We start from the raw sequence: 24,481 nt of genomic DNA, 5'->3' as shown, positions 1-24,481 counted from the left end.
CTTTCATCTAAAAATGGTATTCCATGAAAAAAACAAGTTTCAAGACTTAAGCCCTTTATTTCAGGGCAGCAGCCTCTCGGGTTTGGCACACAGCTGTGCACATACGTCCCTTTTTGTTACACAGAATATCAAGAAGACATTTCCTCAAGGGTTGGAATTTAATAAAACAGTTCATTTTCCTGCCTTATCAAGGCCATTTTGAAGTAAAACTGACATTTCAACATTTTACAAGATTTTTCAAAATTTCTATTTTCTTTGTGGATGTATTATGGCCAGTGTGTGTGGTGGTGGAGAGACATCACTATTAATATGGTTTCTGCTAATGAGCCAGCATTTTGCAGATGTCACTCAGTGGAAAAGGCCATTAACACTCTGGTATTATTATGACAATCATTTTGTCCTCGTGGACAACCACCCCACTACCCCACCATGGGCACCCATGGCCCATGAACTGACCCACATTTTGAGAACCTCCCATCTAGCTATTCAGTCCCACTGCCAAGGCTACATTGGTTTCTGAGCTGCAACACATGATTTGTTACCCTCTCATCCTACGGAAAGTAAACGGACACAGTTCCCTGCTCCTGACATGTTGATTAGTAACTACTATTGCCTCTTTTCTCTTTCTTCTGTTCAGCAAGGGAATTTTAACAGTTCTGTTGGCTCAGATGGGTACATGCTCTCGTCCCTGACCTGTGGAATGTCTCCAGTCACTTCAATTACCGAAGGGCTCCAGCAGGTAAGCCGTGCCTCCGCCAGCAGACAGATGGACAGACAGACAGCACCTCTCATTAACTCTCAATGAGTAAAGGGTAAATAAAGGAAGACTTATCAACTTGATCTGAGCATGTGAAAAAATTTTCTTAAAGTATCAACCTTTTCTCTTCCTCTACCAGGAATAAGTCATTGGGAAATGGGTTAAAGATTTAACGAGGAATTTAGACTGGGAAGAAGTCTTCTGTGCTGGACTCTGCAGACACAGAGAAAATGCTGTCTCCACTGTGGAGGAGTGAATCTGGGTTCTATGATCTGAAGTGTTTGGAAAATGGAATTCTCTCTCTAGAGTAGTTTAGAGATGGTCTTGCCTGACAGTATTGAGCTATTAGACTAGAACTCCTTTACTTTAAAAAATATATATATATATTTTATTGATTTTAGAGAGGAAGGGAGAGGGAGGGAGGGAGGGAGAGAAATACCAATGATGAGAGGATCATTGATCAGCTGCCTTCTGAATGCCCCTCCCCCCCGCCCCCATTGTGGATCAAGCCTGTAGCCAGGGCATGTGCCCTGATCGGGAATTGGTCAACACTCAACCACTGAGTCATACCAGCTGGGCTAGAACTCCTTTTCTACATGAGTCAGGCCATAGGTAGCTTAGGGAGATGCAAGTTAAGGATTCAACACAATCCCCACCTGAACAGATGTTATAGTTCAGTGTTTCCCAACCTTCTCTCATGATGAGAATCACCTGGTGGAGTTGTTAAAACACAGATTCCTGAATCCCAACTAAGCAGTGCTAAACTAGAATTTTTGAGAACATATAGGTAAAATTGCATACCTAACTTAGTGCTCTGTATATAACATCTGTCTTAGAGCACTAGTTAAGTATACAATTTTACCTATATGTTCCCAAAAATTCTAGTTTAGCACTTCTTAGTTGGGATTCAGGAATCTGTGTTTTAACAACTCCACCAGGTGATTCTCATCATGAGAGAAGGTTGGGAAACACTGTTATATCAATAGTTCATCCAGGATGCAAACAGTCAACTGCTCCTTGATGTGCTCAGTGCTGCGTTCCTGCTGGAGAATCAGGTGTAAACTCCAGGGGGCTTACGGTCTGTTGGGAGAGACTGATAGCACAGTGAGGCTACTATAGTGTAAAGCAAGCATGGAAAACAACGCCATGATATGGCAGGTGGATGGAGGACCAGGAGAGGGTGGGAAGGCAGCCTGGGCCGGGGCTGCCCACACCGATGCATAGTTTATAACAAGGGACTAAATTAGGTGCAGTCACCACATCCAGATAAAGAGTCCAGGTGAGTTAACTGTTGATTTTCCTCATCCTTCTCTTCCCTATTATATATACATGATGCTGTGATTCCTTCTCAGACATAGGCACTCTATTAGAGGTAAGCTCTCTGAGGACATGCTCGTGCCCTTATGTTTTGGGACATTGCCTCCCTCACAGCCCGTGCCTGGCATGGAGCATGGACTCGAGAATGCCTGGGTGGATCCCATACGTGAATTCTGCTTGTCCTCTGTGGGCCGTCATGTCCTTCCTCCCATGTCTATACAACTGATGTCAGATCCAAAGCTTCGGCCTATATCTGTCCTGAACTCCACTCCTGATACATTTCTATTCCCTGGACTGTGATGTTACATCTGCATTAGGATCATCATCTTTATGGCTTTTTATTTTATTTTATTTTAAAATATATATATATTTTATTGATTTTTTTACAGAGAGGAAGAGAGATAGATAGAGAGCCAAAAATGTCTATGAGAGAGAAACATTGACCAGCTGCCTCCTGCACACCCCCCACCGGGGATGTGCCCGCAACCAAAGTACATGCCTTTGACCGGAATCGAACCTGGGACCTTTCAGTTCGCAGACCGACGCTCTACCACTGAGCCAAACCGGTTTTTCTTTATGGCTTTTTAAATGCTGTTCACAGCCAAGTTATGTAATATATACATAATTAATTCCCCTTTCTTGTACAGCCTTTTGTTTTCCCTGAAACTATTATGGGTCTTTTTAATCTATGATTTTTATGTATTATTAATAATGACAATCTTTATCTTTGCTAAGAAATATCAGATAACCTGTCAGTTTCACCTTCTGGAAGGAATTCCTTCTGGAACCTGCCATCAGGACTGGCTGCCCCCATGTCTGCATAGCTGACACCTTACTCCCTTTATGGTTACCCCGGAAGCCCCTCTGCCTCTCTTTTGTATGGGATCCTACCTCTTGTATCACATGACTCTGCCTTTCTTTGTTGTCCCCTCATGTTGGCTGTTTACTTGTTCTAGTAGCTTCCTGAAAAAAGGGAGTGTAGAAGGCAGATTGTTTGAGATCTTGTATATTTGAAAATGTTTCTCTTTGCATTCTTTATGCCTTTCAAGAATTCCATTTTGAGGGGATGGTAGTGAGTCTTTTAGAATAAAAAGTGAAAGTTAGCAGATGTGGTTATTTACCATCTTAACTCTGAAACAGTAATTGTCTTTCTTTAACTGACCATCTTTCTGACTGGAGAGTAAGCTTCCGGAGGGCAGGCCCCTGTCTGTTCTCAGCACCTGCACAGGGTCCGGCTTTGTGATCAGAACATACATCTTCAACTGAAAACCCTCGGTTGCAGTTTGGGTATCTGAGATGCTAAACTGAATTTTCCTTAACTACTGGAACCCCAAAACTACTGGGAAAAACTATTTTGTTCTTTGTTTAATTTGAATTTGTTAATTGGACATAGAGTCTGTTGTTACTTATCTGGCAGGCTCTGCGTATCCAGTGATGCAGAGCAGACAGCTTCTGTCCTCGGTGTTTTACCGACACTTAACAAAGTGTTCATTATACTTATCCTTGCAGCAGATTAGAAGATGGGGCTCAGAAACTATTTATTAGAGACATAGCCTGAAATCTGTTGAAACAAGCTGTTGTATGTTACTGTTGGCTGAGCTCACGGGTCTGCCTTTATCTTGCAGGTGGTCACCATGGGCCTTTTCCGTATGATCTCTTTGTTTTACCTTGGAAGTTTTGACAACATAATTCGTCGCTGCATGATAGAAAGAACCAAATATGGAACTGCAGACAAAACTGCCTAAACCTTGGAAAAAGAGTATTTCTAAATAATGTGAGCAGCTTGCTGCTGGAGGGGACCCAGGGTTTGGCCCGTGGAAACTTGTGTATGGCTTTTGAATATGGCAGATGGGACCAGCTGACTTTGGCAACCTGACTGCAAGCGAGGGGGTAGAGGTTCAACTCCATATGAAATGGTTAATGCTATGCAGGCCTGGGATTGCAGAGCATCTGATTCCCTGGGTGGAGAAGTGATGACCGTATGGGAAGGAATAGGTGTGAGCGGGGTGGAGATCAGGATTCCAGAGGTGGCCATTTATATTTTTTCTAGTTATTCTTTTCTCTCCCATGGAGATCAAGTCCAGGAATGTACTTCATGACATGTAAGATGCTGTGAGGACTTTTTAAACCTTCCATGAAAGGCAAGTTTTATGGGTTTCTGGGGCCTTTTTTGTTTCCTTTTTAATTTAGTGTTATTTTATTCAAGATGAGTTTTACACCTTGCTGGTGAGTCTGAATGCATAATCATGTCCCTGGCTCACCGCACTGCTTGCTGGTGGACCCTGGTGGATTCTCTCGCTCTTTGATCCTGTAAAACTCCAAGGGGGATGAGAGAGGGCAGGGAAGGGAAGAGAAGGGAAGGAGGTAGGTATTTTCCAGTAGGAAAAATAATTCTTTCTTGTCTTCTTTAGATTCAGATGTTTCGGGCACTTCTCATTTTTCACTCACGGGGAAAGGCAGCTTCCTAAAATGTTTTTTGAAGAGAAATAAAATTTTAGAAGTTTAAACGTTTACAATTTTTTTCACTAGCCATGATGAGTGAAGTTTCATTCCATTGTAGTTTATTCTGCTCATCTCTTCCTTTCCAGTTTTGCTTATACTCCTCTAATATTTTTGTAAAAAAAAGAAAAAGAAAAGAAAAAAGACCTGTTAAAATTTTTTCACTTGACTTTTTCAATTCATTCATGAATTCATAAATCAGAGAGAAAAATAATGTGTGGCATTCGTCTTGTAGTGTATATGTAGCTTTTAGGAAAGGCTGGTGATAGCATATTTAAATTTCACTCATTAAGAGAAAAAAGTTGGACCACAAAGCTGATTTTGAAGATACTTGTTTTTGAAATAAGATGTCCACCCCATTTTCCCTGGGACCAGCGCCAACCCCGAGGACGTTCCCTTGGAAGGACATGTTCAGGAAACGTTGTCCCCACTCGTGCGGTTCAGCTCTGGAGACTCGTGTCCCGTGAATGCTGTTTCCAGACCACAGGTGTGTTGTTCACTCAGTGGATGTCCACAGTAAGTGCCTCTGAGGAGTCTTAGCCAGCGGGACCTGCTTCATCCTGTCACTGTGCTCCGTGAGGAAGGACTATCACTTTCATCGTGTTGTGACGCCCCCTCCTCGCACAGTATGCGTCTTCAGAGCACATTCCAGCTCATTTGGGTGAGAGCAGACCACTGCTTTTGATGAGCACATTTTTTTTTTTTAAATTGTTAAACACACATACACACACACACACTGAAAAAGATTAAAGATTTAAAAATAATAGCAAAGTCTCTTGAGATTTTGAGCCTCTTGACTTGATTTTTAAAAAGTAAGATGTTTGCTTGGCCAGAGTGGCTCAGTTGGTTGGGCGTCGGCCTTCTCTGTGCATCGAAAGTTGCTGGTTTAATTCCCAGACAGGGCACATGCCTGGGTTGTGGGTTTGATCTTTTTCCTCTCTCTACACATGTCCTCAGGTGAGGATTTTTTTTTGAAAAAGTAACATGTTTAATTGCTCTAATCCATAGGGTCTTATTAACCAAGATGTGAGAAGACAAAAGGAATTAATGGATACGTTGCTTGGGATGATTTGAGTGCAGTTGATGGGGGTGGTTGCCCCTGTGGGGTCAGGAATCTTCCAGTCTTAAGTAACCATTGTCTGCAAACTGTGGAGTCATAGTGTGCAGACTCTGAAGTGGAGTAAGAGCTGGATTTTCCTAATGTGAAGAAAACAGTTACATTCAAATCTCCACTTTTCTCAATTTTATTCTTTTCTCATAAGTGTTCCTCACATGTTGGCACCTTCTGCTGGTCTATGTGGAAATCTAGCCCTAGATGGTAACTCATTTAATAAAAGTAAATAATAGTCATTATTTCAGTATTCATTTCTCAAGGTGTCCTCATAGATAGTACTCTGACTGCAGGTGACCCACCACCTGAACTATGTAAGCCCCTGTCTGTGGTGGGAGATGATGTCCCAAACCAGTGGAGCTCAGGCACGAGAGCAGAGGTGTGGAGAGCACGATGCCAGAGACGTCACAGGCCCATAGTCCTTATCCAAAAAAGCTTTGAAAACGAAGGTGCTTTTCTTATCATTCTCAATTTGGTGCCATAATTCATTTGATAGTAAAACCTACTGTGAACCGACGTGAGATAATGATAATTTTTATTCATGCCTCTTCATGGATTTCCTTAATTTTGCCTAAAGAATTTCCATGGGTTTGATTAAAGGGATTGTCCCAGATTCTGTGCAAATGTTTCATAACATCCAGCATATTCCTTATCTTACATGTTCACAATGCGAAGAATTGTGAATTCTGAAACAATCTGACCTGAAGGGATTTGAAAGGACTGTGGACATTTAAGCAGCATCATTGCAAAGGTCTGTAAACCTTTACAATCACCTAAAACATGAAAATATCACAAAGCAAATTCTGGTGTGTTTTTTTTTTTTTTTTAATCTTTTTGGCTCAATTCTTGTACAACTTTGTTTATACACAGCCTTCTTCTTCTTCTTCTTCTTCTTCTTCTTCTTCTTCTTCTTCTTCTTCTTCTTCTTCTTCTTCTTCTTCTTCTTCTTCTTCTTCTTCTCCTCCGCCTCCGCCTCCGCCTCCGCCTCCTCCTCCTCCTCCTCCTCCTCCTCCTCCTCCTCCTCCTCCTCCTCCTTCTCCTCCTTCTCCTCCTTCTCCTCCTTCTTCTCCCTCTCCTTCTTCTTTCGTATTCTTCTTCCTCCTCCTCTTCTTCCTCTTCTTCCTCCTCTTCTTCCTTTTCCTCCTCTTTCTCCTCCTCCTCCTCTTCCTTTTTCTTCTTCTTCATTATCATCATCATCATCATCACATTGACTCAGCGCTTTCTACTGTACTTAGAAGTGCATAAGTCTTACCTCTGGCAGGACTTTAATTATAATTCTGTTGAAATGTTGGTTCTCTCTGACCAGCAGTAGCTCATTATGTGAGTTTCATTTCTGAAGTGCCTGTCTCTGCTAGGTTGGTTGTGGTTTTATTATAATATTTGCAAGTGTATGTATTTTAAAATGTTTAATGTCATTCAGCCATAGAAATTCTAAAAATGTGTTCAAGGGCCCTTCATAATTGAAAAAGGTATAAAAAACACTTTTTTTTTCAAACTATAAGAAAATATTTATTGGGTAAATTACTGAGGTAGAAAAAGTAATTCCTCTTAGGAAACAAGTTGTAGAAGTAAAAGAAGGGCTCTTGGAGCTTGGGAATGAGGAAGCTAATGGTACGGTGCCTGGGTGAGGGGCTGGGGGAGAGAAAGGAAAAGGCATGGGTGTGCTCTCTGGAGAGAGCACCCCCTCTTTTTTTTTTTTTTTACAAAAACAAAAGTCAAGTGAATTGTTCTTTCTCTATTTTTAAATTTAATTTTCATAGCTGAAAAGAGAAGAAAAAAATGTTAATGATGGCCTCTTTACAGTGATAGTTGTAAACTCATGTTGAGTTATATATCTTTATTGGATTCTATTAAGCCATATATCAAAGTGAAACTTTGAGAGACTGCTTCCAATATTGATGACAAAAGCACTTCGGTAGCAGTTTTGCTTCAATTCAAGATTCAAAGAATTGTATGTCATTGTTTTTCTAGAAGGCGAAACTACAGTAATTTTTTTTTTCTTACTGAACTATATAATCAACAGATTTAATTTTATTACGTCATATTCTGTTTTAAACTTGTCTTACTCACTAGAGGACACTTAAATATTCGTACTTTTGGACGTAAGATGCTTTGTATCTTTCTTATTTATTTTAGTTCTTACTAACTTAGCTTTAAAAAGCACCTACTAATTATAACCTTCCATTTTCTAGACTAAATCTCTTTTAGTTCCTTGTAGTCATAGAAGATTTGATATTTTGTAGGGAAGATAATAGCCATTTTACAATAGTCATTTTGATGTCACAACTCTAAATACATTTTTTTATTTCTCTATTTTTATTTATAAAATCTTCACCTGAGGATATGTTTTTATTGATTTTAGGGGGAGAGAGAGAGAAACATTGATCAGTTGCTTCCCACACAGACCCCGATCGGGGATTGAATCCTCAATCTTTTAGTGTTGGGATGATGTTTCTCCAACTGAACCACCCGGCCAGGGCTCCAATGACTCAAGAATGCGCAGGGCTATTTTGATACACGCAAGATCTTGTATTTGCTACTTTGGAAGTTTTTGCGGCAGAATTGTAACCTAATTTTCATACATTGTATTTCTGAATCCCAACAAAAAAATAAATAGTGAATTAACTTTGCAGATTTAAAAACTTACTTTGCTAGAAATTTGCGTTTTCAAAAAGACACTTAAGCAAAGCACAAATCTCTTCCATAAGGTTTTCTAACCTTGCATTTTAAACACTTGACAAAGCTTGATTTTTATCATTTTTAGGAGAAGATTTTTCAGAGTTAAATACTTGATATATATGAGCTCTTGTTTCAAATATGTTGTGTGTTTATGTAACTCCGGTATGGGATATATGCGTAAAACTAAGTGTGGAATTTAGTCAATTTCTTAAGTAATTATGTTTTATGTAAAAAAACTAGATGCTTGGTGCACGGATTAGTGCACCAGTGGGGTCCCTCAGCCTAGCCTGTGGGCATCAGTGGACCTCCACAGCCCAGCCTTACCTGCCAGCTCATTGGGCTCCTGCCCACTGTCCTCATCAATCCTGCACAGCACAAAGTAGTGCACAAAGTGGCAGGCTGCCGGGGACGACCTGAGCCTGGGCTGGACACTGTGATGCTCCCACTCATCCCGGCCTACTGAGCCTGCCACCACCACTGCTGGGTGTGCAGGGGGAGTGTCTGTGGGAGAGGCTCGCACTACCCCAGCTGCACTTGTTAGCTGTGAGCCCAGCATCTGGCGCCCATCTGTCCGCTCAGTGGCGCTCCAGCTATGGGAGCACATTGACCACCAAGGGGCAGCTCCTGCATTGAGCATCTGCCCACTGGTGGTCAGTGCATGTCATAACTACCATCCAGTCTTCCCGTCACTTAGGCTTTTATATATAGAGATACATTGATTTCCTATACTTTAAACCTTCATAATCCAATAATGAAATATCTCCTAGACGCTGAAGGCATAAAATACTGATATGTAAAAGAACATGCCTTCATATTTTCTTAGTTCTTTGATAGAAAAATTTGGGTCACAATGAAAAGAGATTCCTTGGATATCTTGGTTTGCAAACTTCACTTTCTTGAAACTTAAGCAATTTATATACATAAGTGGTATACAGTATCACTTCTATAATTTTCATTTTTGGACCTTTAAAAAGAAAAAAAAGTCTTCTCTTCCAATTCTAAATCTCAGATTTTATAACTTCCATTTTCTCCCATTCACATATATTTGTTAAGTGGCTACAATGAGCTCAGTATCCGGGCACAGGAGGATATAACGCTGCACAAACCACGTGTCCCTGTATCTGCGATGACATTTCTTGCTTCTTTCCCTCCCCTCTGAGGGTTCCTGGAGAAAGAGGATCACTCCCATTCTTGCTTTGGTTGGGGCCTGTGAAATTTATGCCACAAATACTGAATATCAGGCACTATTCTAGGCTTGGAATGCTCAGAGGAAAAAGGGTCCCTGCTCTCAAATGATGTATAATCTAGAGCTGTGGTTGGCAAACTGCGGCTCGCGATCCACATGTGGCTCTTTGGCCCCTTGAGTGTGGCTCGTCCACAAAATACCATGGCCTGGGTGAGTCTATTTTGAAGAAGTGGTGTTAGAAGAAGTTTAAGTTTAAAAAATTTGGCTCTCAAAAGAAATTTCAATCGTTGTCCTGTTGATATTTGGCTCTGTTGACTAATGAGTTTACCGATCACTGCCCTAGTGGATAAAATATGCCAGAAATTAACATTGTGGATCGGACAGTAGTTATTATTAAGATGTAAATATCTAAGGTTGAAAACATAACCAGTAACCAGTCACTGTTGTGAGCACTTGATGTTGAACTCATTTGAATCATATTCTATCCTTCTGACTACTTAGACCACATGTGTCAAACACAAGGCCCTCGGGCCAAATCCAGCCCGCCAGGCCTTGCAATGTGGCCCGCACCGTGCTGTCATCACTGCACTCCGCTGTCAGTTTATGACATTGTCAATTTATGACTGTTCAGTAAACCATTCGGCCCGCGATTTAGGCTGGATTTTCGATTTTGGCCCCTTCTCTGATTGAGTTCGACACCCCTAACTTAGACCCTCATCATTCCAGGGTGATATGTTCCAAGACACCCAAGGGGATGTCTGAAACCTCAGGTGGTACCAAATCCTATAAATACAATGGTTTTCCTAGACCATATGATTGAATTGAAGTTATAAATTAGGCACAGTAAGAAATTAAAAACATTAACTAGTAATAAAATAGAACAGTTATAATAATCTGCTGCTATAAAAGTTATGTGAGTGTGGCATTACTAAATAAAATTAGGTGACGACCACAAGCACTTCAACACCAGGACCCGTGATCTGTTAAGATGGCTACTAAGTGACTAATGGGAGGGAGCATTCACCTCCCAGGTGCAACACAGCGAGAGAGGTCATCACGATCCCCTGAACAGTGCGTAATTTAAAACTCAGGAATAGCTTACTTCTGGAATTTCCCATGAAATATTTTGGGCCTCGTTTGACTGTGGGTAAGTGAAATGGGGCTACTGCAGTACCATTTATATCCCTGTGTTACAAATGAGGGCACAGGCACTCCCGAAAGTCACACCTATTAAGCGAAGGAGCGAGGATTCAAGTCCCTTTTTTCTGACTTCTAAGTTCCCATCCTCTGTACAAAAGCTCTTCTAGTGGTACAAGTGAGATCAGGTCCCCCAGGGAAGTCAAGGGTGGTCTTCCAGGGGAGATGAAACTGGAAGAATGGGTATGAATTTGCCGTGAGGTTGGATGTATTTCAGGGAGACAAGCAGAGGCGCAGGGGCAAAAGACGTGAGAGGCCTTGGGATATTCCAGGAAGTACACAAAGGTAATTTAGCTGCAAGAAGAAAGAAAAATGGGAGGGTGCCCAGGTGGGGGCTTGGGACACATTATGCAAAGGAGCTGAGATTTTAGTCTCTGAACAACTTTAAGCAGAAACATGTAATGGCCAGATTTCAGCTTTAGAAAGATCATGGTTTCCTCTTGAAATTCAAAGTTTGCTGAATCCTCGGGTCTTAAAATAAACAACCCTGGTTTGGCCAAAACCGGTTTGGCTCAGTGGATAGAGTGCTGGCCTGTGGACTGAAAGGCCCCAGGCTCGATTCCGGTCAAGGGCATGTACCTTGGTTGCAGGCACATCCCCAGTGGGGGGTGTGCAAGAGGCAGCTGATTGATGATTCTCTCTCATCGATGTTTCTAACTCTCTATTCCCTTTGTCTTCCTCTCTGTAAAAAAAATCAATAAAATGTATTAAAAAACAAAACAAAAGCCCAACAACCCTGGTTTGTTCGAAAAGTATCATATTGGATGCATATTATGGGTTCAGTTGTGTGCCCTCAAAACAAGTTGATGTCCTAACTCCCACTACCTGTAGATATGGCCTTATTTGGAAATAGTGTCTTTGCAGAAATAACCAAGTTAAGATGAGTTTATTCGGGTCCTAATCCACTATGACTAGTGAGCTTATACTAGGGGAAAACAGACACAGGATAAAATATGGCCACAGAGGCAGAGACAAGTGATGCAGCCACAAGCCAAGGTCTGCCAGCCACCACCAGAAGCTGGAAGAGGCAAGGAAGGCCTTTCTCCTGGAGCCTTAGGAGGCAGCATGGCCCCACCCACACCTTGATTTTGGATTTAAGCCCCCAGGTTGTGGTATTTTGTCATGCCAGCCTTAGGAATCAAACACAGTAAGTACTCTTGTTCATCAGGAATTAATATCTGGGAGATACTGTGCTCTGTGCCTACTAGCAAAGAGAATAACATTTGTTTTTTTGCACATTAAGAATGTAAATTAATTGTTAACCCCTCACTTCCATGGTGCTTCATATTGTTTGTTTCTGTTAGTGCAGTTTTAATCCAATGAGAGCAGTAGGCATTTGAAAAGTGTAAGTTTTTTCTCTTCTTTATTTCACTTTAAAAGCAGTCATTAATTTGAAAGGAAAAAATTATCACAAGTGAATTTCCTGTGCTTTCCTTTGTAAATCCAAAGTAAGCATCATTTGCCTGCTATGAAACTTGCACAAAGAATGATTGATCTTCTTGCTGTTCAGTTGCCTAGTCTCAAAGGTTATTGCTTAATTATTATAAACATGTTTTGAGGTTTAGGACCCATTATAAATTAGCCAGGTGGGTTTCTAGGTTAAACCAAAGCTTGTTGGTTTAGATTTGGCAAAGGTTTCCTGATGATGACAAGGATGGTTTGAGAGCACGGAGCAGACAACTCAGATATGATCACTATTATAGCAGAAGACACTGGAGCATAGGTGAATTGGGAAGAATATTACTGTTAGTATTTATATTAGTCATTAGTAACATTATTGCAACAAAGCATGCAAACTATCTGAAAGAGTGTGGCACTATTTAGCATAAGAATTAATAATGTATAAAATACTATGCCAACTCTATTTCAATAAATCTGGAAACAATAATTTAGAAAATATTCAAAATTGGAAATTAGTGTTTTAGATTGTTTATGTAGGTCAGTGAAATGTTGTTTTTTTTTTTTGTTTGTTTTTAAAAAAATATATATTTTATTGATTTTGTACAGAGAGGAAGAGAGAGAGATAGAGAGTTAGAAACATCGATGAGAGAGAGTCATCAATCAGCTGCCTCTTGTACACCCCCCACCAGGGATATGCCCGCAACCAAGGTACATGCCCTTGATGGGAATCGAACCCGGGTCCCTTCAGTCCCCAAGCCGACGCTCTATCCTTTGAGCCAAACCGGTTTCGGCGAAATGTTTTTTAAGCAGTTTATTTTTTCCTTTGTGAAGACTATGGGACTACTTGATTTTACTCTCTCTAGTCAGTTTGTTTTGCGTATGGGTTTATTTTTACTTCCATTTGCCTGAATGGTTTGGAGTCATGTTTTATATTTTAGCTCTCTCATCTTACCTATATTAAATATGAGATAGAATATCCAGATTAGACTAGTTCTTTTTGAATTTCATAAACTTTGGAAATATTTATATTGGTGGTGGATGAGGAGAACTTTCTGAAAGATATTGTTAAACATCAACCAGTAGGTGGCGAAAACTGGCAATAAAAACCTTTTTGTTTGGCAAACGAGAATAAAGAAGGAAAACACAGGCCTTTGAGACTCTGGGCACAGTCTCCTCTCCCTGCGTCTTTGTTCTTTTCTCTTCCTGGTGCTACCCTCCTTCTAAAACCCGGCCAGGCAAAGCTGGCAAAAGGCTCATCCATTGGCTCTTAGAAGTGGAAGACATCTTGGGAAATGAAAAGTCCGCAGTGCATACATTTGGAAGGTTGTTGGAAGGTCTCGGTCACATCTCAGATCTCAGATTCAAACCCTGGACTCCTGACTCAGGCCAAGGGTCCCTCTGCCACCTCACCAATGCCCAAAGACAAAGAGTTAATGCACATATTTCTGAGGAATACTTGACCTCACTCTTTAGAGTGGAGTCTAAGAAACTTGGTATCCAAATGGAGGAAGCGTTTCACTCTTTCCATTCAAAGACCTGTCCTGAGAATGCTTTGGTCATGGTCAATATGCTACCCAAGGAATCAGTTTGGGGACATCTGTAAAGTGAGGCTCTATGCAGCCAAGGAGGGAAGAATAAGGAAGCTTTTCTTTATCTGGGAATGGGGTTCTGTTTCGTTCTGGCTGCCCCTTTGCAGAAGTACAATCTCTTTTCCAGCTCTGTCCTCTCATTTCCTCAACTCCCATGCTGGGTCTCAGAAGCATCAAGGCTTTCGATTCCTCTTCATTAATTCTGGAGCTATACAAGGTTCTGAGAAGATCCCCGAACCAAAGTGCTGTGGCATTAGGTGGGTTTCTACTAGCTCTGTAGGAATGTATGTCTCAGGTCCATCTATACATCCATGTTCATCTCCAGGCCAGAACACCTTCCCGTCATTGCCATGGGTTAAAGGGGACTCTGTCATAGCCATCAGAAGACGGAGCAGAGCGTCTTCCTTCTCTCTTGCCTGGTCACGAAGTTTGGAGCAGGCACCCATTTTCCGGCATGTTGGCTGATTGGGAATGATAAAAGAAGGAACATAATTTGCTGCGCTTGTATAATTTTGCTTGTGAATACATGCTTTGATTTCAGACCAGGGACAAGACAAAATATAGTGTCTGAAGAAATTCATGCAAAGTGCAGCACTTGTCATGTTTCTATGACCACATTAACCCAGTGCCCCTACATATGTATACTTGGGCCCTAATAAGTAAGCTGCTGTGGCTTTTGGTAAACATCCTCCCCACCTTTGAAAGCTTTATTTGTCAGACTCTTAGAGATAAAAATAGTTAAGCACGTGCAACGTGATGGCCGTCTTGGGCTTTTCTCCAAGGGGCTATTCAAGCTCATGAATTTAAAAATGCGTGTGCATGTGGAGCTAACCTAAGGTGTGGCCATCTGGGGTTGGCTGCTAGGCGACCGTGGAGGCCTTGAGAAACCCACCCAACTTGGTTTTGAGGCTGCAGGCCTAAAAGTCACTAGACGTTCTCAGAGCCCAGCCCCAACCCAGGGCCGCATTTACGGGAAGCAGAGGGGAACCATTTCAAAGCCCCTGCTATCCTCCACTGGCCCCTCGGCCAGCCTGCTGAGACCTGTCTGGCCTTGGTCATGGATGGGGTCTCTACAGTGTGTTCTGCGTGTGTACCCCTAGGAAGCAACTTGAAAATAAACAAGACTCCAATGGAAGTGCAGCGCCGCCTCTCTTTCCCGGAGGGCAGCGCGGAGGTCCCAGCGCTCGGGGTCAGATCGGCCACCAGCGCTGGCTATAAGATGGGTGTGTGCACACCACACACCACGGCTGGGAAGGGTCGCGGCGATCCCCCCCCCCCCCCCGCCCCCGCGCCTTCCCAGCACTTGTTTTCCTGGCGCGCCCACCCACCCACTCACCCAGCCGCCGGCCCGCATGCGATTCCCCGGGCGCCCCGGCCCCTCGCGGGCCCCGAGCGCGCCCGCCGCAGGCCGGAGGCCCTCGCACACCCACCGCGCCGCGGCCGCGCGGGAGGCCTGCGCCGGCCGCGCCACCCACCGGCCGGGCGGGCGGGCGGGCGGAGCGGGAGGAGCGGGCCGGAGGGCGGGCGGGCGGGCGGGGGCCGTCTCCGGCGCGCCCTCCCCGGCCTCGGCCCGGCGCGCCATGTGTCCCCCGGAGGAGCGCGCCGCTCCCGGCCCGATCGCGGTTCCTTTAACCCTGGAAAGGGAGCGGGGCGGAGGGGACGGCGGGGCCGCTCCGAGGAGGGCTCTTTCTTTCTTCTTTTTTTGAATGAACCGTGACGTACTACAGGAAACCAGTCGGTTTGAGCGGAGAATGAAGTAAGAGGCCAGCCCCCCCATTCCCCACCCCCGCCCCCGTCCTCCCCGCCCCCTCCCCGCCCGCCCGCCCGCGCCGCCGGCCCTCCCGCCCGCCCGCCCGCCCTCTGCTCTCGGTTTCCCCGCCGATCGGCCGCCGCCGCCTCTGCCAGCGAAGGTGCCGGGCGCCGGGCCCTCCCCGCCGGCGCGGCCGTCACCACCCGAGCGGGCGGGCGGGCGGGAGCGCGGGGAGACGGCCGCCGCCAGCGCCGCGGCGCAGCAGCAGGAGGAGGAGAAAGGGTGCGCAGCCCGGAGGCGGGGTGCGCCGGTGGGTGCAGCGGAAGAGGGGGTCCAGGGGGGAGAACTTCTTAGCAGTCATCCTTTTTAGGAAAAGAGGGAAAAAATAAAACCCTCCCCCACCACCTCCTCCTCCCCACCCCTCGCCGCACCACACACAGCGCGCGCGGGCTTCTCGGCTCTGCACCGGCGGGCCGGGCGCGTCCTGCCTTCATTTATCCAGCAGCTTTTTCGGAAAAATGCATTGGCCGTTTGGAGTTTAATCGGAAGCGGATTCCTGCCCCATGTAGCCGGCGCGTCCACCGGCCCCTGATCCCTGTCTCTCCCCCGGGGAGGCTGGAAGCGGTCCCGCGGACAGGGGTCCATGCCTGTGCCCGCGCATGTGTGCGCGCGTGTCTATTGCCGCGAGGGGGGAAATCACAGGACTTATGCAAATGCTGGACTGAACATTGTAATTCATCTGCCGCCGCTGCCTTTTTTTTCTTTTTTTTTCTTTTTTTTTCTTCTCCCTTTCGTGCTCTTGAGATCTCCAGTTGGGATTCCTACGCTCTGACATTTCTGCGAAGGAGAAGTCTGAGAATCCATCTGCCAATTCTGCTCATTTCCACCACTCCCCCGCCTCCAGATTCATTTGGAAGTTTCATAGCAGCTACCACCGGGAGTTTCTGAAGATCGATGGGGTCTTTGCCTTACGCATTTGTTCTGTCTTCACAAAAAAGGAAACTTGACAGAAGATCATGCCGTCCTTAAAAAACACAAGTAAGTTCTTTGCCCAGGAAATTGGTTTAATGTAACTTTTAACAGACGCATTTGAGACTTTAACTTTTAAGTGTATTCGACTGAGTTTAATGTGCAGTTTAATTAACATTCCTGTTAGCCGCATGATTGTAGTGTGCATAACCCTGCTTTGATCCGGTGTAAGGGAAAAAAAAATGCACCTGATTTTGACTTATCAGTCTTTCGAATTTTTCTTTAACCTCTCAGGATCCCGGAGGAAATAGACTGATATGGACAATAATGAATAATAACGTGCCTCATGAAATAGAGATCCGAAAGGGATTGAAATAAAAAAATTTCCTGCGCCTCATGCCAAGAGGGAAACACCAGAATCAAATGTTCCGCGTGACTGAAGACACCCCCTCATCCAAGAATGCACAGCACATCCAATAAAAGAGCTGGATTATAACTATTCTTTTTTTTTTTTTTCCCTCTTGCGGGGACGTGGGGCGGGGGCGGGGGCGAGAGGTGCTCTTGGTACCCGGCTGCTTCTCTCTGCTGTTCCTCGGGGGAAGGATGGCGCACGCTGGGAGAACAGGGTATGATAACCGGGAGATAGTGATGAAGTACATCCACTATAAGCTGTCTCAGAGGGGCTACGAATGGGATGCCGGCGATGCGGGCGCCGCGCCCCCGGGGGCCACCCCGGCGGCGCCGGGCATCTTCTTCTCCCAGCAGCCGGGGCGCCCCCCAGCGCCCGCCAGGACCTCGCCGCCGCCCCCCGCCACTCCCGCAGCCGCCGCGGGGCCGGCGCTCAGCCCCGTGCCACCTGTGGTCCACCTGACCCTGCGCCAGGCGGGCGACGACTTCTCCCGCCGCTACCGCCGCGACTTCGCGGAGATGTCCAGCCAGCTGCACCTGACGCCCTTCACCGCGAGGGGACGCTTTGCCACGGTGGTGGAGGAGCTCTTCAGGGATGGCGTGAACTGGGGGAGGATCGTGGCCTTCTTCGAGTTTGGCGGAGTCATGTGCGTGGAGAGCGTCAACCGGGAGATGTCGCCCCTGGTGGACAACATCGCCCTGTGGATGACGGAGTACCTGAACCGGCACCTGCACACCTGGATCCAGGATAACGGAGGCTGGGTAAGTGCATGTCTTGTGTGGTTTAAATGTGAGTCTGGGGTGGAAGTCTCGGGTCTGAGACACGATGACTGAAGTGTGTGGGTTGGCTCCTGGGCCAAGGACCGGCTGATGAGTCCATGAAATAAAACCAGGTTTGTTGCCTCCTCCCTTGTACAAAACGCGCCGTGCCAAGCCTACTGTGTGTGCCAAGCCTACTGTGATCATTCCTTCCTACCCAAAGTGTTTCACTTGCTTGCCAGCTGTTGTGGTTCAAAGATCCAGCATTTCCTATCCAGTAAGATTTTGGGATGAGTGGTATCCCTCCAGGGTCCCTCAAACTGGGGGTCCAAGGATACCCAGCACCACAATTCCCTGGCCTGCATAGCTTGTTGAGATGGGAGACCCCAGGTTGCGTTGTGGCAATCTGCATCTTATACGGACTCCCCTGAGGGTTTTCTCTTTGTACTAAAATTTGAGAACCACCCAATTAGGAGACCAGACTGCACCAGCGGACCAAGGGGCAAGCCTTATCTGATTCACTTGGTAAAATCTACCCAAAGAGGAACACCAACGCAGCCCCTGTCCCTGGAAAGCTTAGTAGCTGTGTTTGTGAAGAGGTGAGCTGAATTTCCAAAAGACCAGTGGGCGTGACCGGGTGACTTGATAAAACGTTCAGCTGTGGATGCTTTACTTCGTCTCATCAGTGACAGAATTTGCATGGGCTTCGAATTTTGTGTTCTACTTCTATAACTGGCATCCAGTTTTAAAGTTTGCTGGAATTTTAGAATCTTTTAGCTTTCACCACCTAGAATCCACATCACTTGGTTCCTCTACTGAGCAAACGTGTGTCTACAGTGTTTGCATGAAACATAGAATTGATTCTGAATTCTCTCATGCTCTGACTTTAGTCAAAGTGATCGATGCCTGTAGTTTTGAAGAACATCTGTGAGATGATTTTTTTTTTTTTCTGGTACAGTGTTAGATAGAGCCACTATCATGTTACCGTAATGTTCTTTTTGTGTGTGTGATTTTTTTGGGGGGGAAGGGGGGAAGGTGGAGAGGAGGAGGAGAAGAATTGCAATTGAGAGCTGTACCTTACATCTAAAATTACTAATTTATGAAAATGCAAAAAGAGGAATAATTCTTGTTTGATTTTCCCCCCGAACTTTTTGTTTTAATCTGAAGAATTACCTTTGAAAAAGGAATCAATTCAGTGTTTCCTTTTGTAGTCTCTAGGGAGAATTACTAATGTTATTGTTTTATAGGACCTAACAGAAGCAGAAAGCCTAGAAATGATTACCAGTGGATTTGATTTCAAGAAGCATGTTGCGTATTTTACTGCAGTTTGCATAGTGTGCAATTAAGGGGCCAAAAAGGAGAAAAGGCCAAGAAAAATCTACGGCTGACATGAACATCTGATCCTACTTGGCCAAATACTGATGACACTTTTCATTGTTCAAAAGTAAAATCGACTAAAATGATCCCTGCATTTAAATCTCTATAGCTTAAATGCTCCTTGTAAATTGTCTTTTTAGATCCTATATTATTAAATCTTCAGTATTCTGGAAGAATTCACCATAGGGTGGAAAGGATATTTTTGTTAACTGTTTGATTAAGTAGGTGGTTTGATTGTTAACCACCATAATAAAAGAGGTAGGGACTCTCAGACTCCAAAAGGATCATTTTAGGGCCAAGGTTAAACTGATTTAACAGCTTTTCTAATTCATATTTTTATTAACAATAAAATATCTAAAAATGTTCTTTCTAGTAAAAAGAAAGCCAAGGTGGCAACTGTCATCTATCAAGTAATTTAATAAAAAGATGGGAAATAGAGACATATGTTTATGATCAAAAGTAAGATAGAACCTTGATCTTTGTTGTTGAGTTGTAGTAATCTCATGCTCTTTTTAAGTGAAGGCTCACTTTTCCTCCAGTTAGAATAGAGTTTTTGTTGTAGAGCCCATCTTTGTGGTCAGCAGGTATCTGAGGTTAATAAATGTAGAGGCTATATTTTATGATGCCAAACCACAACGACATACCATAGAAAATGATAACATTTTTTTTTTTTGACAAAACCTCTTATAGTAAGAATAAATCAAAGAGAAGTATAGATGTTTGATGGTAAAATGTATAGTTTTCAGAACAACATATAGGGGACATAGGAAAAAAAAAGGAATTTGGCAAAAAAAATATATGTCAGGAAATGCAACCATAAATAGACACATTGGAATAAAAGTGATAGAGATGATTTACCCATCCTTTCAAATGTGCATTCTTAATCTAAATGTTTGTTTTAGGCATCTGGCATACAGACAGATTTCCCTCCAAATTTGTATCTGTCAGGGTTCCATCTTTAATAATATGTTGCATCTTACAGAGAAAAGCACTCTTAATAACGATAATAAAGTTTCAGAAGAGAGCTGGCACATTCTTTTGACATTCGACTGTGACTTGAACTGGATCCAAGACTCAGTGGATCAGCTTGTCTACTGAATATATATTAATGGGGGCTTCAGATTCGAAGTCACTGCTTTTTGTTGCTGCCGCTGATTTGAAGACAGAACCTCTTGAGGCCGAGAAAACTGTTTCATTCCATGTTCCATAACTTGGAGGAAGCAGGACCTTGGAATGAGAATTGGTTGAGAGATGGTCCCAGAATCCTCAAATTAAAGACTGAAGAAGAAGTTGGGTGCAGAGTGGGACATTGCTTTATTCCCAAGTCTGAATGAGGCATTGTGTTCCATCCAGAGAGGGGCAGGACAGAGGGAGCAGAACGACAGCAGCAGTTCTAGGGAACGTCAGAGACCCTGCTGGTCAGAATGTGGTTCACAGACCAGCAGCATGGGCTTCGCAGAGATTCAGAAGCTCAGGTCCCACCCCAGAGCTGTGGAGTCAGAATATGGGGTTCACATGATCTACAGGTGGTTTGTGCACACAGTAAAGTTAGAAATGCTAGCTATCGTCATCTACCATTCCTGGGACACCTCTTGTAAAGACTGACTGTCTAGGTTGTATCCTCCAGTGTCCCAGTCCAATGGCTTAACAGGACACTGAGTATTCCCAGTATTCCCTGATCTAACCCTTGGGAGAAGTAGGTTGAAATGAAAGAGATAGGAGATAAATTATGATAAGCTCGGTCTTCTCCAAGATGTTTTTCATGGAAGCTATGCAGTTTGTATTGGCATTGCCCATTAAAGTAAGATAGCTTTCCTGCTCCAATGAAAGGCAGAGTTGGCTCTTTTAATAGCTGCATTAGTTATTATTGGATTCCCTTGTAACACAGTTTAAATTGTGTAAATGGGGTTAGGGGCTCTTGCAAGCAAAAGGGTTGAGATCCACAAGTTGATGGTGAATGAAAATTGATAGCAACCTCCAAACTGAGAAATGTGATATTTAGATTCATGTCTTGGAAGAGATGTGGACCACTAAAAGAATGAGATGGCTTAACAGGAGACTGGCTTCATTCTGTTGATGAGATGGTGGTGCGCCTTTCTTTTTCTTTTCTTCTTTTTTAAAAATACGTCTTTTGGTCTTTGTGGTTTAGGAAAACAGAAACTTACTTCTCCACATCCAGTAGAGGTAGCTTCCTTTTTATTAGTTGGTCAACAAGCAGTTTCTCTTTTCTGTATCTATTCCATGTCTACCAAACATTTGATTAACTGGAAAGCAATGTTATTCTCTGTCTGTGTACAAAATACATGAAAAAGCATCAGTTTTCCAGAGCCTAAGTATCAGTGGCTAATGGCCAATTTTGGCAGCAAAATGATAAGATTAAAAATAGCCTGAAGATGATCCAGTCTTAAATGATGTATTTAATGGTGAACTTTCCTTGGGAAAGTGCATCTTTCTGCCTGCTAAGAACCACATGACCCCTTTCAATAACTCATTTTGTAGGGGAAAAAAGTACATTATTGCTCCTAGAGTTTGCAGTCATGTGCTCTTGAGTAATTATATTTCTGGACCTTTGTAAAATTTGATAGTTTACTCAGTTCTCTTTTCTCTTTTTTTGGGCCTTGGTTGCTATTTTGTGTCCGTTAAAAACATGGCTTTCTTTGACGCCTCCTGTTACTTTTAGCTGTGTTTTCTAGTGAGAGCTGATTGATCTTTTCAGCAATCCTTGATCAAACTGGTACATTTCAGATTGCTTAAATGCCATTAGGCCATAGAGCACATCAGGAAACAGACATATATATATAAAAATTTATTTTTTTTTCAAGCCAAACTCTTATAGATTTTCCTTATCTCTACTCCCAGTCCTAGTCAGTTTTTTTGTGGGGAAAGATTAACCACTCACAAAATGTGAGTGTCTTGTTAAGAGTGGTCTTTCCCACTCAGCACACCTGAGGACCCTCAAGGTGTCTTCGCTGTAGTTTAGCAAAGCAGGATTTCAATAGCAGTGCATTCGTGCTGGAAAAACAACACTGTCTTTGTAGAGTACAGGCAGAAAGGTCCTCCCCCACTCCCAGCCTGAGATATATTGTATTTGAGGTTCAAAGGTTCTGTTAAACCTTTTTAAGGTAATCTAATAGCACCTTATTCAGGTATAGCAGTAACCTCGAAAGCTGGTCATCCTTTCTCCAGCTCCATACGGAGACCACTCAGTGAACATACTTCACTGTGAAGCTCCTCTTTTATCCCTTTTGGTTTGATTCAAACAAAATTAATATTTAATGTCTAAATGGAATAGACCATGAAAGTCAACCAGGAACTGAGACAGTTATTCCAGAGATGATCACATGTCTTCTATATGTCCTGGGTTAGTTTGGGGGCACAAGAAGGAAAGCTTTGCCCATCTCCTGGGTTACCTCACAGGCTAGTGCTAGGCGTCTAAGTTACCACGCAGCCCGATGGGCATGATCCTAGCCTTTAGAGGGCAGAGAAGAAAACTAAGTATATGTTATTTTGGATACACATCAATCTTTGTTTAAGAGAGTAATTTCTAACCATATGGCTATTCATGTGTGCATTAGGCCTGATTTAAATTGGAGGAGAAATATAGATACATTTTGAAATTCTGTATAAAACAGTTCTAAGCTTAAGAGAATTGAAAGGTAGGGGGAGTTCCCTTGTTAAATATTTACCCATTAAGCGATCTTTTTTACACATTAAGGAGACTTAATAAACACTAGTCTGACATTCTTTTAAAAAATATATATATTTTATTGATTTTTTACAGAGAGGAAGAGAGAGGGATATACAGTTAGAAACATCAATGAGAGAGAAACATCCATCAGCTACCTCCTGAACACCCCCCGCCGGGGATGTGCCCGCAACCACAGTACATGCCCTCGACCGGAATTGAACCTGGGACCTTTCAGTCCGCAGGCCAACACTCTATCCACTGAGCCAAACCGGTTTTGGCAAGTCTGCTATTCTTAAAGCATTTTATTCGTTCTTTTAAGTAAAAGACAATCACGGCTCTGATGAGGATGATTAGAATAGCCTCATTTGAAGAACTGTCTTCCTTAAACCGTTCTTGCATGCAGAAAAATACAATTTGATTTTGAACCAGAAAGAAGCTTCTTCCTTTACAAGAAGAAGAAGAAGAAGAAGAAGAAGAAGAAGAAGAAGAAGAAGAAGAAGAAGAAGAAGAAGAAGAAGAAGAGGAAGAAGAAGAAGGAGAAAAAGCTTTTGTTTTGTTTTGCTTTTAGGTTATAGTCCTGTTCTGTTTATCAAGAGGCTCCTCTTCCAAAGTGCTATTTGCAGAAATTCCCAGTCCTCGGTAACATGCTCCTAAAGAGAGGGTGTTCACCATCTAACTTCACGGTCCTCTCTCTTTATTATTTTAAAAATATTTTTATTGATTTCAGAGAGGAAGAGAGAGGGAGAGAGAGAGAGAGAGAGAAACATTAATGATGAGAGAGAATCATTGATCTGCTGCCTCCTGCACATCCCATACAGGGGATTGAGCCCACAACCCGGCATGTGACCTGACCGGGAATCAGTCTGTGACCGCCTCATTCATAGGTTGAAGCTCAACCACTGAGCCAAGGCCAGCAGGCATGGTCCTCTCCCTTTAAGTGGAGATTGTAAACCTTTTGAAATTACAACAAAGCCATTTGCATTTTTAGAAGTATTTTTGTGGATTGCCTCTTTTTCTGATCTATTCTCGATTCTGTAGTGCTAACATTATTTCTCTGCTCTTTAATCGCCAAAACATAGAGCCAGCTGTCCTTCAGTGAGAATGATGGCTGAGGGATTATTTTTTTTCTCTCCAAAGCCATTTGGGCTTTCTCATAGAGACCTCACCCCCATCTCCCTTGACTGTCCTCTACCTGTCCACAGTCCCACCAAGCAGAGATCTCCTAGGTGTGGTTCCTAGTTAATCCCAACACGTGAAAGGCAGGCTTCACCTGAAGAAAGAGCGTTATGCGTGGAAACCAGCAAGAGGCAGCAAAAAAGGGGTCTCACCAAAGCTAGAATTAACCCCCACTCCAATCTTACTAGAGGTAGAAGCAAGGAAAATTTCTGTGCACAGAGACGATGCATTCCCTCCAGAGGCCATAAATTCTAATCCCATGGAGGGAAACGCTAGAATCTGCTGGTGGAATTTTTCCTTGCTCTGATCTCTGCCATGTGAGATAAGTTTTGACTTAGTACGCAACTAAAATAGCCTATATTAAACGCACTTCCCCAAACACCCTCTTCAGTATGTGAGAAAGGGACTCTCCCTGCCATGCTGGGGTGGCCATTTGTAGCAATATGCTAAGAGCCACTTGGGTGGCTTGCTTGCGCGACTGACGGATTTTATAGAAAGTTCACTGTAGAAGTTACCTCTCTGACAGGCTGCACGCGGAGTACACACTTCATGGGGAAACGCTTCATTTGGAAAAAATGGTATTTCCATGCTTCTGGTTTTGCCTTCAGAATGTCAGGA

General features: G+C 43.6%; 2 protein-coding genes and 1 long non-coding RNA gene across 7 annotated transcripts in view; all 3 read left to right on the top strand.

The window, feature by feature from the left end:
- KDSR (3-ketodihydrosphingosine reductase) overlaps window positions 1-6,353 on the top strand; it is a 30,899-nt gene extending 24,546 nt beyond the window's left edge. The window contains exons 9-11 of one of the 3 annotated variants that reach the window (XM_084887296.1): window positions 638-739; window positions 3,700-3,848; window positions 4,949-6,353. In XM_084887296.1, the coding sequence (XP_084743422.1) occupies window positions 638-739; window positions 3,700-3,819 (222 nt within the window). In that variant the 3' untranslated portion in view covers window positions 3,820-3,848; window positions 4,949-6,353. Of the gene's footprint in view, window positions 1-637; window positions 740-3,699 lie in introns of all 3 variants that reach the window. The other 2 variants (XM_084887295.1, XM_084887294.1) reach the window with 2 other exon arrangements.
- Window positions 6,354-10,261: 3,908 nt separating this feature from the next.
- On the top strand, window positions 10,262-13,270 carry LOC311624292. The gene is made up of 2 exons (XR_014795279.1): window positions 10,262-12,711; window positions 12,958-13,270. It is a non-coding gene; the product is annotated as an uncharacterized lncRNA (long non-coding RNA).
- A 1,594-nt stretch (window positions 13,271-14,864) lies between these two features.
- Window positions 14,865-24,481, top strand: part of BCL2 (BCL2 apoptosis regulator) — a 178,004-nt gene continuing 168,387 nt past the window's right edge. Inside the window, exons 1-3 of one of the 3 annotated variants that reach the window (XM_084887297.1) lie at window positions 14,865-15,492; window positions 16,291-16,524; window positions 16,750-17,625. In XM_084887297.1, coding sequence (XP_084743423.1) covers window positions 17,059-17,625 — 567 coding nt within the window. In that variant the 5' untranslated portion in view covers window positions 14,865-15,492; window positions 16,291-16,524; window positions 16,750-17,058. The other 2 variants (XM_084887298.1, XM_084887299.1) reach the window with 2 other exon arrangements.

This window comes from Pipistrellus hanaki (genome assembly GCF_964339955.1).
Source record: "Pipistrellus hanaki genome assembly, chromosome: 6".
NCBI classification, from domain to species: Eukaryota; Metazoa; Chordata; class Mammalia; order Chiroptera; family Vespertilionidae; genus Pipistrellus; species Pipistrellus hanaki.
The sequence above is the reverse complement of the archived record's forward strand: the minus strand, read 5'-3'. Positions and strand labels throughout refer to the sequence as shown.